Raw genomic sequence first — 13293 nt, 5'->3', positions numbered from 1 at the left:
ACTGGACGGAGAGTTTGGTGCAGATCACACATACTGGAGGACAGAGCAAGCCGGATGAGGAGAGATGTTGCATTCAGGGGGGCTGCAGTGCAAATGTAAAAGTCGACCGTAAGAGCCCTCTAAAGATTTACTGAGGCCCACTGAAGCATTTGAGCGTGTGCGTGAGAGGCAGATGTATTTAAGGCTTTCTGCACGGCCCTCTGTATCCATTAGTCCTGACAGAGTATTAACTGCAGTGCAGCGCCCACTGAGCATGTGCGGGGAAACTGATCGCAGTAGAAGTCCTCTCAGAAAATCCCTCTCACTGTTCTTTTCTTTTGACTCTCCTCATTTGACTTTCCCTTTATCCTCCGCCGCCCTATTTTCTCTTCTTTTTATCCCCCTCCGTCCAATCAAAGAAATCCTCTTTTAAATTCCACTGCTTGCTTCACCTTTAAAATAAAACCCCATCTACTTTTCCATCTTTAACCCTTTGTTTTAATCCCTGCCCACAGTGCTTCACAGCATCATTTCCTACAGCGCGTCCCCCTGCAGCACCAAGAGAAATGTTCAGAACAAGCTACATAACCAGGAGATTATGTAAGAGACTATATAATGCCACGTCTTCTAAAATACTCTGCCTGCTGGTGAGTGGAGTCCTGTCCTGCGAGTTGGTGCAGCACTTTCTGTTTTGATATATCCACAGCCTCCTCTCAGCCTCACCATGCCTCAGGCAGCGGCCCGGCTTTAGCACATGAGCTAACGCCCCCTTTACGCTAATGAGAGAACTGCTTTCAATCCTTCTCCTTCACACTTACATCACGGCTCACTTCATGACTTTTCTGTCCCTTTTAAATAACTCTCCCCTCACCCTCCAACTCTCCCTCTCTCTCTGTCTCTGTCTCTCTGCCCAGCTGTGGTCGTCTCTCCTCCGACGTGCCCCTGGCTGACTCTGCACCGTAGCGGGCAGTTGCTATGGAACTGCAAATCAGCCATTTAAGCAGCAGCCCTCTAATGGATTTGCAGACAGTAAACAGAAACTACAGGCTGCATCGTTACATACATCTCAGCAATAAATGACTTTCGACACATGCGCACACAAACACACACAGCGGGGACGTTCTGTTCCAGAGATGCTGCTGTTTTTCTCTGCTTTAGATGATGAAAGCCGGATCATCACTAATGTCTATCTTTTTGAATATTTTCAATTTGCCAAAGAACAAAGGAAGATGATTGTTTCAAAGGCTGTTTTAATGGTAAAAATCTGTTGAACCTGAGTGGAGAGAGTGATTGCTGTCAAGGAGTACAACATCAACATCATTTTAACATGTTCACCCAGGACAACATTGAACATTTGACACAGATACAACAAATAAAACTTACATAGGTCCCCCTATTGTATCAAATCAATAAGGAGATATAAATGACTGTATATAAAGATGGACGACGCGTCTCCACCTCCTCTCGTACCAAAAGGAAGCTAACATACTCCAGGAGCAGATGCCGCCATCTTGGACATTTGGATCCAGAGTCTGCGCAGTAGAGATCGGCCGGTGGAGCCGCGGTACTAACGTCCCGCCCCTTCAGCTACCCAAAACACATTTAACTTACCGAGAGGGTCTGAAGCAGACCTTCATAGATATGGAAAGTGCGATGACTGTCGTGTTAGTGTTAGTTACATCTCCTCTCGATGTTCCTCCTCTTCTCTGGTGCTCGGGAACAGATCGGCTGCAGGAGCCGAATTTGTCAACAGAGCTGTCAATCATCCTTTTTACAGCATCAGATGACTAATTAAAAGTAAACTTGTCAGAAAAATGAACACTTGGACATAAATCAGCATGAAAAGAACTAACTATAATGACAGAAACCATGTTTGAGAAAAATGTTTTTGACGTGTATTTAGATTTTATAGTTTGACTCATGTCCCATCTGTTAACATGGAGGAGGCGGGCTTTATGACCTATACTGCAGTCAGTCAGCAGGGGGCGATAGAGAGGGTTTGGCTTCACTTTTAGGGAGCTGTCATGTCGTCCATCTTTTTATACAGTCTGTGGGAGATGATGAGATTGTTAACATGCTCTAGATATTAACAGTAGTATTTATTATGCACTGTCCCTAAGAAATAAACTGAGTAATAAAGACTCAATGTGTTCAAAATGCTTAAAAAATGTTGAACATGAAAGTCGAACCCAGTAGTGTGTTTGGATTGACATCCCCAGCTCTAGAAGAAGCTTCTGTGATGTGTGTTGAGCTGATGTTGATGATGTATTCCTTCTTGTCTCTCCCTCTCACAGGACTGCATCCAGCTGAACCAGTACAAGCTGAAGAGCGAGATTGGAAAGGTGAGTTTGTCTGTTTTCCGCCGACCGAGTCTGTTTAATTTGGAGTGGGAAAATAGCAGCAGAGAAGATTAAACCTCCACTCAATTTAACTGTTAGGAGGAAAACGGACACTAAAATCATTCCCAGCATGTGCACACAGAGACTGAGTGTGAGTTGTCTTTATTGTAGGGCCTGTAGATTCTTACATTTTACAAGAAAGTACCATCTGATAGAGACAGTTTAGTGTTTTCAGACTTGCAGGATGAACACACCTTATCCAACCACTGTATGGTTAGCTTTAGCTACACACACCTGACTTATAGCTAGCTCAATACTGTTTAGTAATGTTAATTGTTTTATTTAGTAACATTATTTGCTGCATCTTCCTTTATACCTGTTATAGAAATACAGTAAACCTCACCATAACCCTCGTATGAAACAAGACCGAGGCTACAGTCATGCTAACAGCTCTGTGAGGCTGAAGCTAGCTACAGCAGCTTTGATAAGCTAATGTCAGCATGCTATCATGTTCGCAAAGACAATGCTAAAATGTTGGTGTTAAGCAGGTAATGTTTATAATGTCCATGTCTGTCTTATTTTAGCATGTTAGCGTCTAAACATTTGCTAATTAGCTTTAAACACAATGTAAAGCTGAAACTGATGGGAATGTCAACTTTTTGGTCCATCAAACTTTAGATAGATCCTCTTAGGAATATAAATGTCTACTATTCCTCCAATAAAGATATTTAATCTGAACTGAGGGTTGAAAGAAACGGCTAACAGACCAACAATGCACTCCAGAAAGCTATGCTGCTAGCACAACATGGCTAACAAGATAGTCCAACAAAAACGAGTCTTGTGGGGAGAAAATAAGATTAAAAGAGCAAAAAAATGCAGTTTCATTGTTTGGAAGGATACAGGTAGACTTTAAACTACAATATTTTAATAGTCAGACAAGACACACTGAGCAGCAACATGTCTCAATGCTAAATCTGACGGCACACCAGAGCTACGATAGCTTAGCATTTCTGAAAATGGCGCTTGAAGATTGTGAACACTTGGGGGAATTAACTGTGGCAGCTAAACAGAAATTAAAAATAGGCAAGGTATTAGTGCGAGTTTTATTGGCAGAAGACTTTTCATATTAAAGTTGTGAAAATAAAAGTAAAGTAAGAAAAAATTCGTTCAGATTTCAAATAATTTTGTGGCCTAAACGAGGCTTGTGGCTTGAAACTGTCTCTTTTACAAACACAGAAAGGTGGGCGTTCACATGAAACACTGAGAATCATCCGGAGGGGACACGAGAATTATGTAAAAGTTAAAGTAAAGCCATCGTTGTGATATCTGTAAAACTTTCCTAACCTACATTTGGAAGAATTTAAGCTCTTATGTGTACTGACTAAAGCCAACGAGAGGATTTTGTCAGTCCGTAAGACAAAGGAGAAAAATAGTACTGTGATGGAAAACACACATCCTGGAGCTCTCTCTGTGTGTGTGTGTGTGTGTGTGTGTGTGTAGGAGGAGCCATTCCCTGCTGCCAAAGAATAAAAATGTTGTGTTTGAGTGGAAATTGTGCTGCCTTCAAACACTCTGTCAGTATGGCGCTGCCGTCTGTTCACAAAGTGATGCTTTAGGAATCTGAACAAAATCCCTGAGCAGTTCTGATGATGACCCAGTTTGTTTTAAAGTTGAGCTCAGCCACCAAACCGAGCTATAGCACTGATTTATGATTGAATAATGTGTAGCTGTGCACTCTAACAAGGTTTAGAGAAAGTGAAAGCTGAATACGATCAGGTTTCATTAGATTAATTATTTTATTATTTTGTATGTTGAGTTGTGTTTGCTCAGCTTCATTTCAGAGCTGTTAAGTTGAACTGAAGTTAGAAATCTTTGTGTTTTAAGAGACTTGTTTCTCGGGCTGCAACTAACGACTATTTTCAATCGACTTGTCGCGATTAATCGACTAATCTGATAATTAATCGCACAATTGCTTTTATGAGTTCTCAATTTAAAAACAGGTCTTTTAATGAACTACCCTGCTGATTTGGCTCCTACTGATACAAGAGAGAGACAAAGAGAGGAAGAACGAGAGATGAGAAGGAGAGAAAGAAGGTTTAAGGTGAGGGCCTGAAAATGTAAATGAGAGAAAAGTTTGGACTGTTAAATTTAATGTCACAGAAACGAGTGAGAGATGCGTCAGGTTCTTCCTACAGCGCTACAGAGTTATATTAATGTGAAAAGCCAGTACAACTCTGTCTATAGATAGCTAATGCTAGCTAGCCGAGTAGCTGCTCATCGATCTGTGTTCTGCCTTCAGTTCAAATGCTCGCACAATACAGATGTGCTCTCATGATAAGCGAGGTCCGCTTTACAAATCCTGCAGGCGACCCTTTTCTCTGCAGCGTTGAGGGTGAAAAGCTTCCAGACTCTAGAAGTTTTTAGGACACGATGGTGTTGCATCAGCCACCGCCATGTTGCTATATTTTGTTTACCTGTCGCTTCATGGTTGCTGTTTTGCATGCACAACTCTCAGCTGATGTTATGTCCACGCATTGCATGAAGAACATGCGTGATGACGTAACCGACTAATTATTGACAATTAAATTTGTTGGCAACTAATTTCTTCATTGATTTTTGTCATCAATGTTGATTTACTAATGACTTGCTACAGAATGTTAGCTGAACGTGGTTCTCCTCGGGGGCCGTCCGGTCACCAAGAGGATAAAAGAAAAGCTTGGAGAACTAGCCAGGGAAGAAGGGCAGAAGAAGAAGGGGCTCCTTGCTTCTGGAGCCGTCTTAGATTTTGTTGCTTGGGACTTTTTTTTTGGAGTTTTCAGTTTCTTGTTGATCTTTGTTGACTTGTGAGACTTTACCGATTGTTAAACCTACCCACTAAAAGTGGAGTATTTTATACTCTCCAACCAAAGTCCTCTTGTTGCTGGTCTCTGACGTCATCTAGCCCCCTCTGTAAGGTGAGAGATGTTCCCCCTTGGGATAGGCTGACACTCAACCAATTTGTTTAAGTAATCTTAAGTTTTGATTTTGCATTTTTATCGTTATTGCTCGAGTAGTCTGTTGTCTCATTGCTGCATTGTTGCTTGAATTCAAAGTGATGTCAGAGTTGGCAGCAAATGATAAGAATAAAAATGTGATTTGTGCAGACTTTGGTTTATTAGAAATTTTTCCAAAAGGTTCGGGCACAGAGCTCCGGGGCTGCCCTTACAACTGGGCGCGCGTCCTCATTCTCAGAGTGGGCTGCATGAAGGTTTTATCATGAAGTACATTCAGTCCCCTGACACCTACTGCACACACATTTTCTGTTGTCATTCGGCCGTAAGAGAGATTGACATTATAGGCCTGAAATAAGTAATGCAACGGGCTGGTAATTAGCTGAGTGGGTTTGCTTGTAGATTGAAAGAGACTTGTTCGAAGCCTAGGTCAGAGGTTACAGAGCAGCCACACTTCAGGGTTATATCTGCCCTGGAGGGGGATATCAGTTACACCATCTCGAAACCGTTACGCTTAATTAGCTTTCATCAAACTAATAGCAAGATTAAGAAATTCAGATCCAGACAAGATTTAAAGAAACTCATTCATGCCTTAATTTCCAGCAGGATGGACCACTGTAATAATTTCTTATATGTTTTTCCAAGTACGACCATCAAACAATTTCTGCTCAGAGATCTAAAGAGAACCAACCTCATCTTTACGCTGGCATCTACTTTCATATAAAGAGACTTTGAAGAGCTGCTGCGAGTTTATAAACCGCTCAATCATTTCGGACCAAAACGCCTCTCTGATCTCTGTGAAGAATCTCAACCCTGTAGGGCCCTTAGATGTGTTAGGACACAGTGAGCTGGTAGTTCCTTGAGTCAAACTAAACTGCTGCTTTTAGACGAGCTTAACTCATTACTGCACTGCAACTTTATTTAACCGATTCTTTATCATTAAATCTCATTTTTAACAGTTGTTTTGATCTCATATTCTCTGATTTATTGTTTAATGTCATTCATTGTTAGATTGTGGTTTCTATCACTCGTTTTAAATGCTTTTCTTTGCCCATAAAAACACTTGAAACTGCCTCTGTGTTTGAAACGTGTTACATTAATCAGTCTGCCTTCCAACAAGTGAACAAGTAATCACTGCTAAAACTGAATGTCTTTGTTGTTGCACTGCAGGGCTCCTACGGCGTGGTCAAACTTGCCTACAATGAGGATGATGACAAACATTACGTAAGTCCCTGCAATCACTTTTCTCTTTCTTTCTGATTACTAACTGAGCTGCAGTCGCTCTGTCACGCAGCATCCAGCCTCTATTGTCTCCACAGAAAAGCTTTGCAGCCTCTCAACAGCTCGATTGATTTTTCTTTTTCAAGTTGCCAGTTATATCCCCTCAAATTGCATCAGTCTCCTCGGGATAAAGTTGGAAATTAAAATGACTCCTAGCGCCTCTGAAAGTGCGTCCGAGACTTTATTATCTATCTTCAAAGCCGCGCTGCTGCTGATTCCTTGTGCAGGGCTGCTTTGAGGTCAGTTCACCGGGGAGAGTCTGGGTACGAGCCGGCACGCTGAGAGGAGGTCATTACAGTTTCCATCAAGGTGATTTGTTCCTGCAGCAGCTCGGTAAACTCAGCCCCTCCGAATGTAAGCTGATTTTATGTTTGAACATAACTAAGCTGCCCTGTACAGTAACAACAGCGAGAGTGTTTGGATGAGTCACGACGACATAAGCTGCCAACTCCGGTTGGTTTTAAGATGTGCTTCTGAACTAGAGCCAGCAGGAGACGAACACAATGCAGTATTAAAACAGGCTGATACAGAAAGTAAACAAAGGAGCCTATGAGGACACGGGAGAGACCTATAGGATGATGGGAAATGTTACAACAGCAGAGTATTCACCCTCTGCAGGGGAATAATGACATGCAGCTTTAATAAAGCCGACCTGCAGAGCTGCTCCAACAGGCAGCACAACCCTGACGCTTTGTTATCGAGCTGACACTGAACACACCAGTGAGTGTTCACTGAATGTGTTCTTAACACATTTGCTTTAAACGAACTGATGATTGTTTTGTATGTTAGACCAACTTACACTTTAAGGTGAAAGGTTAAGGTGAGAGAAAGTTCTGTGTCTTGGGTTAATATTGGAAAATAGACGTGGACATTAACTTAAACTACAATCGTCCGCTGGAGTTTTACATTCTGTATATATTTCATCACTTGGCAGGGTTTTTTTGTTGAGCCATACATCTGCTTGTTCTGGTGGCATTTCCCCTTGCTGAGAGGACTCCATCAAACACACCACGCCTGACTTCACCACACGATGGTTTGTGGGGTTACAGCTGCTGCAATGGTTGGCCAATCACACGTCTCACTGATTTAAAGGGGCCATATCTTTTGAATGGATATTCTCATATTTTCATTGGTTTCACATTTTTAGGTGTTTATTGTTCACAGTGAGAAACTGAAAACTGCATCTGTTTCACATTTTTACATTTTACATTTACATCACATTTTTAAAAAGGTCGCCTCCGAAACGGGCCGTTCGGAACAGCTGCAGGTTTCTACGTAGAACCTTGCTTTCACTGAAATCGACCAATCGTCATTCACCGTCGTTCACCTCCGGCTGCCTTCTTGCACGAGCTTGTAGTCAAGTCGTTGTCAAGTTTTAAACCATTCCGATACCTCCTGGTGATTCTGGCTCGTACATATAAGGCCGAATAGAGCAGCTAGAGCAGCCTATGACTTTGGAGTGACGCTGCTCCCCCACGTGGGATCGCACATGTGGGGGAGGGGCTACGCGGTCACCCCAAATACTGTCAGCCAATCATGGTTAAGGTCTGACCTTTGAATGGCAAAACAGCTTGTTCGTTTTAGGAGGAAGGAGAGGCTCCGAAAAATAATGACATTAAAATATGTATAAAACTTTTAAAAGGAAACAAACTTTACCAGTGTTTTAAAAACACATTAGAATAATAGAAAATTGATTGCAGAGCTAAAATATGTCCCCTTTAAAAAGCTTTATGTGATTGGCTGTGAGTAAAACTATAAAAACAGTCTTAATTTTTAGATCTTGGCTCATGAAGGTTTGAATGCTGCTGTAACATTCATTCTGTAACAGCACTGAGTGCTTGTACAGCCCCTAGTTGAGATGTATGTGTGAATACAGCCTTATGCTCCTTTAGTGCATTTACCTCTGTTTATATGCACATTTTAAAACAAAAAACCTTCCTGGAAATCTAAATATAATCTAAATATTGTTTGAGGCATAAAAGTTTTGATTCAAACAAAATGCATCAAAGTATAATGAAAACCGATTTTGGGAATAAATAAATAAATAACATAAATGTCATGTTGGCACAGTTTTTTCCACCGTTCGTTAGTACTGTATGTGAACATGTTTTCCAGGGGACATTTTTGCTGTATGAGAGCATCCGTCCGAAAACAGAGCCTCAGAGATTTTCTATTTTTCCCAGAATCGCTCTGAATCGACACAATCCTCCACATGACATACATGGATTAAGATATGTCCAATAAATTGTTTTCTTTAATCTGTCTGGTCCACTATCTCAGTGTGTGCAGAGTCTATAAACTCCATGTTCACTCTGCATGTGTGCACATTCAGTGTTCTAGTCTTTTGTGGAAGCTTTCTTGTATTTGATGCTGATTGTTGACGATGCTGAAGAATGTAACCTTCGCGGACAGACTGCAGGTTACCGCAGGCTCATGACAGACACATCTGAAATATCAAAGAGGAGGAGAAGAGTAATGGCTGTATGGATGGGTGATTCTATTTCCTGCTAATCTGAGTTGGTTTCAGACTAAATGGATTCTTGCATGCGGAGCATCTGCAGCCTGAGCCCACGTACAGTGTGCACAAATATCACGGCACACACAGATAAAACACACAGGAGGGAAAATATGTGAACAGAAGAGGCTTCTGGAAACTCTGCATTCACCTGGTTTCAGTGTTAACCCATTTAATGGTGTATGAAAAGCACCGCACTTTAAAGGTAATTTCACACGTCACGTTGACACATTTTAGGCTGCTTTCATGTCAGCTTAACGCTGTCAAACTTCGTCTCCATAGTCAGGTGATCATAGTCGTCATGGTAACAGTAATAAAATTGTTAACGTTGTGAAAACGCTCTAAGCTTTTTAAGACTGGGGCAGGAAGAGTTCCTGTTCAGGTTCAGTGACAGATCATGGTTTGGGTGAAAAAAAAGTACATTAGTCACATGAGTAAAGTTTCATACAGAAGGTGCGTCATGTCATGAGGCATGGACTCCACCAGACCTCTGCAGGTGTGCTGAGGTATCTGGCACCAAGACGTGAGCAGCAGATCCTTTAAGTCCTGTAAGCTGCGAGGTGGGGCCTCCATGGATCGGTCTTGTTCGTCCAGCACATCCCACGGACGCTCCATTGGATTGAGATCTGTGGAATCTGGAGTCAACACCTTGAACTCATCGTGTTCCTCAAACCATTCCTGAACCATGTCTGCAGTGTGGCAGGGCGCATCATCCTGCTGAGAGAGGCCACTGCCATTAGGGAATACTGTTTCCATGAAGGGCTGTACTTGGTCTGCAGCAATGTTTAGGTAGGTGCTACGTGTTAAAGTAATGAATGGCAGGACCCAAGGTGTCCCAGCAGAACATTGCTCAAAGCATCTGTCTGGCTGAAAGTAGTGCACTTGTTAGAGGACACGAAAACACTCGACTTTGCACCATGTGGTTCTTCTACTGGACTTTAATATAAGAAAAATGATGTAATAAGTCGGTCAATATTGTGATAAGAAATGACTGCAGTGTCACTCTGAACTTGTTTCAGGTCTCAGCCTTGTTAAAGACGTTATGAAGAAAACAGAGGTGGATATTTATGTTAAAAGAAGCAGCAGTCCTCAGTTTGAAGACAACCAGCGAATAAAACTACAATAATATGATGTCTAACTTTAACCAATGTTTTCTTGTCAAAGTAAATGTAAACCAGGTTTTATCATCCAGCACATCGTCAGCTTGTAAACATTGTCCTGCATGTTTGTTGTGTCGTATAATTCTGTGTTCAACTGGGAACTCAAGAACTTCCCAGTAGAAATTTCTGACTTCTGAACTTCTGGTACGCAACATTTTACCGACCTCTGACTGGAAAAAGTTGCTCTTGAACGCCATTCAAAGTCAGAGTTCCTACTTGTGACTTCACCATCGAAATACGGAAATTTCTACTGGGAAGTTCTCGACTTCCCAGTTGTCTGGAACGCAGTCTAAGTACAGTGCTCACTATTTGATCAGGCTCCATCACCAATCAATCAGGCTGTTTATCAGCATCAGGGGGCCGGAGTAAACCTTATTCCTGCATCAGCCATTACAACTCATTTCAAATATTAATTATAAGCAGATATTAGTTCTTAGAAGAAGCAGAGACTTTTCTTTCATTTGATTTATAAGCGTCTGTCTGTCCAAGTCACCTCCAGCAGCTGTGGATGTGAGCAGTGTTCTCGGACGTTTGTTTTTCTCTCCTTCATTTTTCTTTGCAGTAACAAGACAGTAAATTGCATTTGCTCTCAGAATCCCTCAAATATTTGTTTTGTTGCTTCTGTCATCCTCTGCTGGATTACTAACAGCCCCTGTGCTCCAGTGCAACAAGGGTCCCAAAAGCCCTAGTATCACTGTGTGGCCTAGTATGGCCTAATATCACTGTGTCAATTAGTGGAAATGAGATGACTTATATGAACCACTAAAGCACAATGTAAACCTCATAAAGTTGCAGCCCTTTCTGTTACTGCTATAATTTCTGTTCAGCGTGAGCCTTTCCCTTTTTGATAGTGTCGTTGGTGACTCCACTGTGTCCATTACACAAAAGGATTCCCAGTAAACGATGCAGCATGTAATCAGAGCGACCGTGTGTGATTTCATTTCGTTGGTATCACCCTCATGTTTCCTGTTTACTGCGGTAGCTTAAATTCATTTCGAGGCAGCGTCAGAAATGTATGTCTTTGATTATTTGAAAACCGACAACATTATGCGACAAAAATGAAAGTGCCCGAGTGAGCTGAAGGGCTAGTTTTCATCAGCAGTCCCTTTGTCAGATGTTGTCATGCAGCGGGAAATTATAAAATGAAATAACATGTCAACAGTGAAAAACACAATTTGAAAACAATTAAATAACAGTTTTTTCTTACCATCCACTGTCAGAGGTGACGCTTTCCTTTTCAGACTGTTTGCTTCATCTGAGCGTCGAGTTTGTTTCTTTTTCTTTGGATTTTCACTTCTTGTTGAAGTTGTATCTGTAGTCATCCATCTTTTCTTTGTTTGTTCAGCCACAGTAGATTACTATTTACTCGCAACACTTGCAGAGAGCGGAAAAGCAGCCGCTTAGCTCCACCTACCCTCTCTGGCAGACCAACCACTGCTGGCTGATGGAAAACGCCCCAGTCCATAATAATATTATAAACTGCAAATGCAAAGGCTTTCATCAGTAGGCTCAGTCACCATTGTGTTACCTCATTCAGCGATAGATAGAGACTTACAGACATTTATTTACATGAACATCTTTAATCAAAGAAAAAAACATTTGTTTTATTTTTACCTGTCACAGCCAGCACTCACTCTGTATTTGACAGGTGGTTATTTTTTCCCTGATTGCTACTTAAAAGTTTCTTTCTTTAAATGCTGTCTGTCAGTACTGAGGACCTGTTTTGTGCATGCACAAGGGGTCAAAAGCTAATTGCAAGTTGTGGTTAATTTTTCCCGTACGTGGAGCATTTCTATGTTACTCAAACTACTGCAAACTCACTGACATACAAGATCTGATTAAAGGAAGAAGAGACCTTTAGAAGGTTAATACCGTCTTTTAGTCAACACTCAGCAAAGGTTAGCTCACGAAAGCTTTACTTCTTGAACAAACATTTTCATCTCTCAGCAAACTGGAGACACAGAGCAGAACCTTGTTTACTTGAAAGAGTTATTTATCTACAGATTAGAGTGCTGAAGGTTTCAGAAAAGACACATCGGCACACTGAGGGAACAATAATGTGATTTTCATGTTCAGCCTTCAGTAGCTGCTGTCAAGCTTCTGACTGCCTTTGATCAACACACTCCCCAGTACCTCCTCTTTCACTGAACTTTCCTTTTTATCTTTAATTTTTTCTAGAGTTGTTGCCATGCTTTGTTCAGTAGTAAATTATAGTCACTACGAGTTTCATATTTGTACATTTGCTAGAAGTGCAACAGCGCTGACGCACTTCCACCTACCTAAACCGTCTGCGCTCTGAGATGGCAGCTCTCCGCCGAGCTCGTCCATCAGGCCCAGATTGTGTAACGAACTCTGATCAGGTCATGAATAATGTATCTGTCTGAGCGTCCGTATGGTGACATGAACTGAACAACCGAAAAACTGTATAATTCTCAAAATCGCTCGACAATTTTTAACTGATTGATGACTGTGTTGCTGAGTCAACCTCCCACAGGTCTACGCACACACACACAGGCAGCACACCACGGGAACTGTGTACACGAGGGAGATTTGCTTATTTGCCAAACCTGGTTCTGGTACAGTCATAGCCATGAAGACTGCAGTTATCTAAAGCGACTGCTGACCTGTACATCGTAAGAACTAACTGCAGTGTTGATGTAGAAAATGTTTCACCAGATGATGAATTAGAGATCAGTTAATCAGCTCGGTGGGTAGAGCGGACACCCCAGGGGCTGGAGGCTCGACTCCCTCGCTGCATGTCATCCCCCCACTCTCTTCTCCCAATTTTTCCCATCTCTCTTCAGCTGTTCTATCAATAAAGGCAAAACTGGACAAAAAATAAACTTTAAAAACAAAAAAACCTGTAGAGTCTCTTTTACATGAGAAGTTGAGTTTCCTCAGACCAACCTTTTTGAATCTCTCTCTGGCTTTTACATAATAACAAAAATAACTTAATAAACGCTAAACTGTCTCGCTTTGATGAAAAGATGTGGAAGAATTTTGGTGAAAGTTTGAAGCAGTGATGTTTC

General features: G+C 41.7%; 1 protein-coding gene across 3 annotated transcripts in view; it reads left to right on the top strand.

Annotated features, from left to right (window-relative positions):
- The window catches only part of camkk1a (calcium/calmodulin-dependent protein kinase kinase 1, alpha a), an 82604-nt gene that overhangs the window by 40258 nt on the left and 29053 nt on the right, over window positions 1–13293 (top strand). For all 3 annotated transcript variants that reach the window (XM_069667955.1, XM_069667952.1, XM_069667954.1), the window contains exons 3-4: window positions 2274–2321; window positions 6479–6532. In XM_069667955.1, the coding sequence (XP_069524056.1) occupies window positions 2274–2321; window positions 6479–6532 (102 nt within the window). The remainder of the gene's footprint in view (window positions 1–2273; window positions 2322–6478; window positions 6533–13293) is intronic.

The sequence above is a fragment of the Semicossyphus pulcher genome, unplaced genomic scaffold, assembly GCF_022749685.1.
Source record: "Semicossyphus pulcher isolate SPU_LCO1_2020_fin unplaced genomic scaffold, fSemPul1.0.p SCAF_10, whole genome shotgun sequence".
In the NCBI taxonomy this organism is placed as follows: Eukaryota; Metazoa; Chordata; class Actinopteri; order Labriformes; family Labridae; genus Semicossyphus; species Semicossyphus pulcher.
Note: the sequence above shows the minus strand (reverse complement) of the source record. Positions and strands in the feature narration are given on the sequence as shown.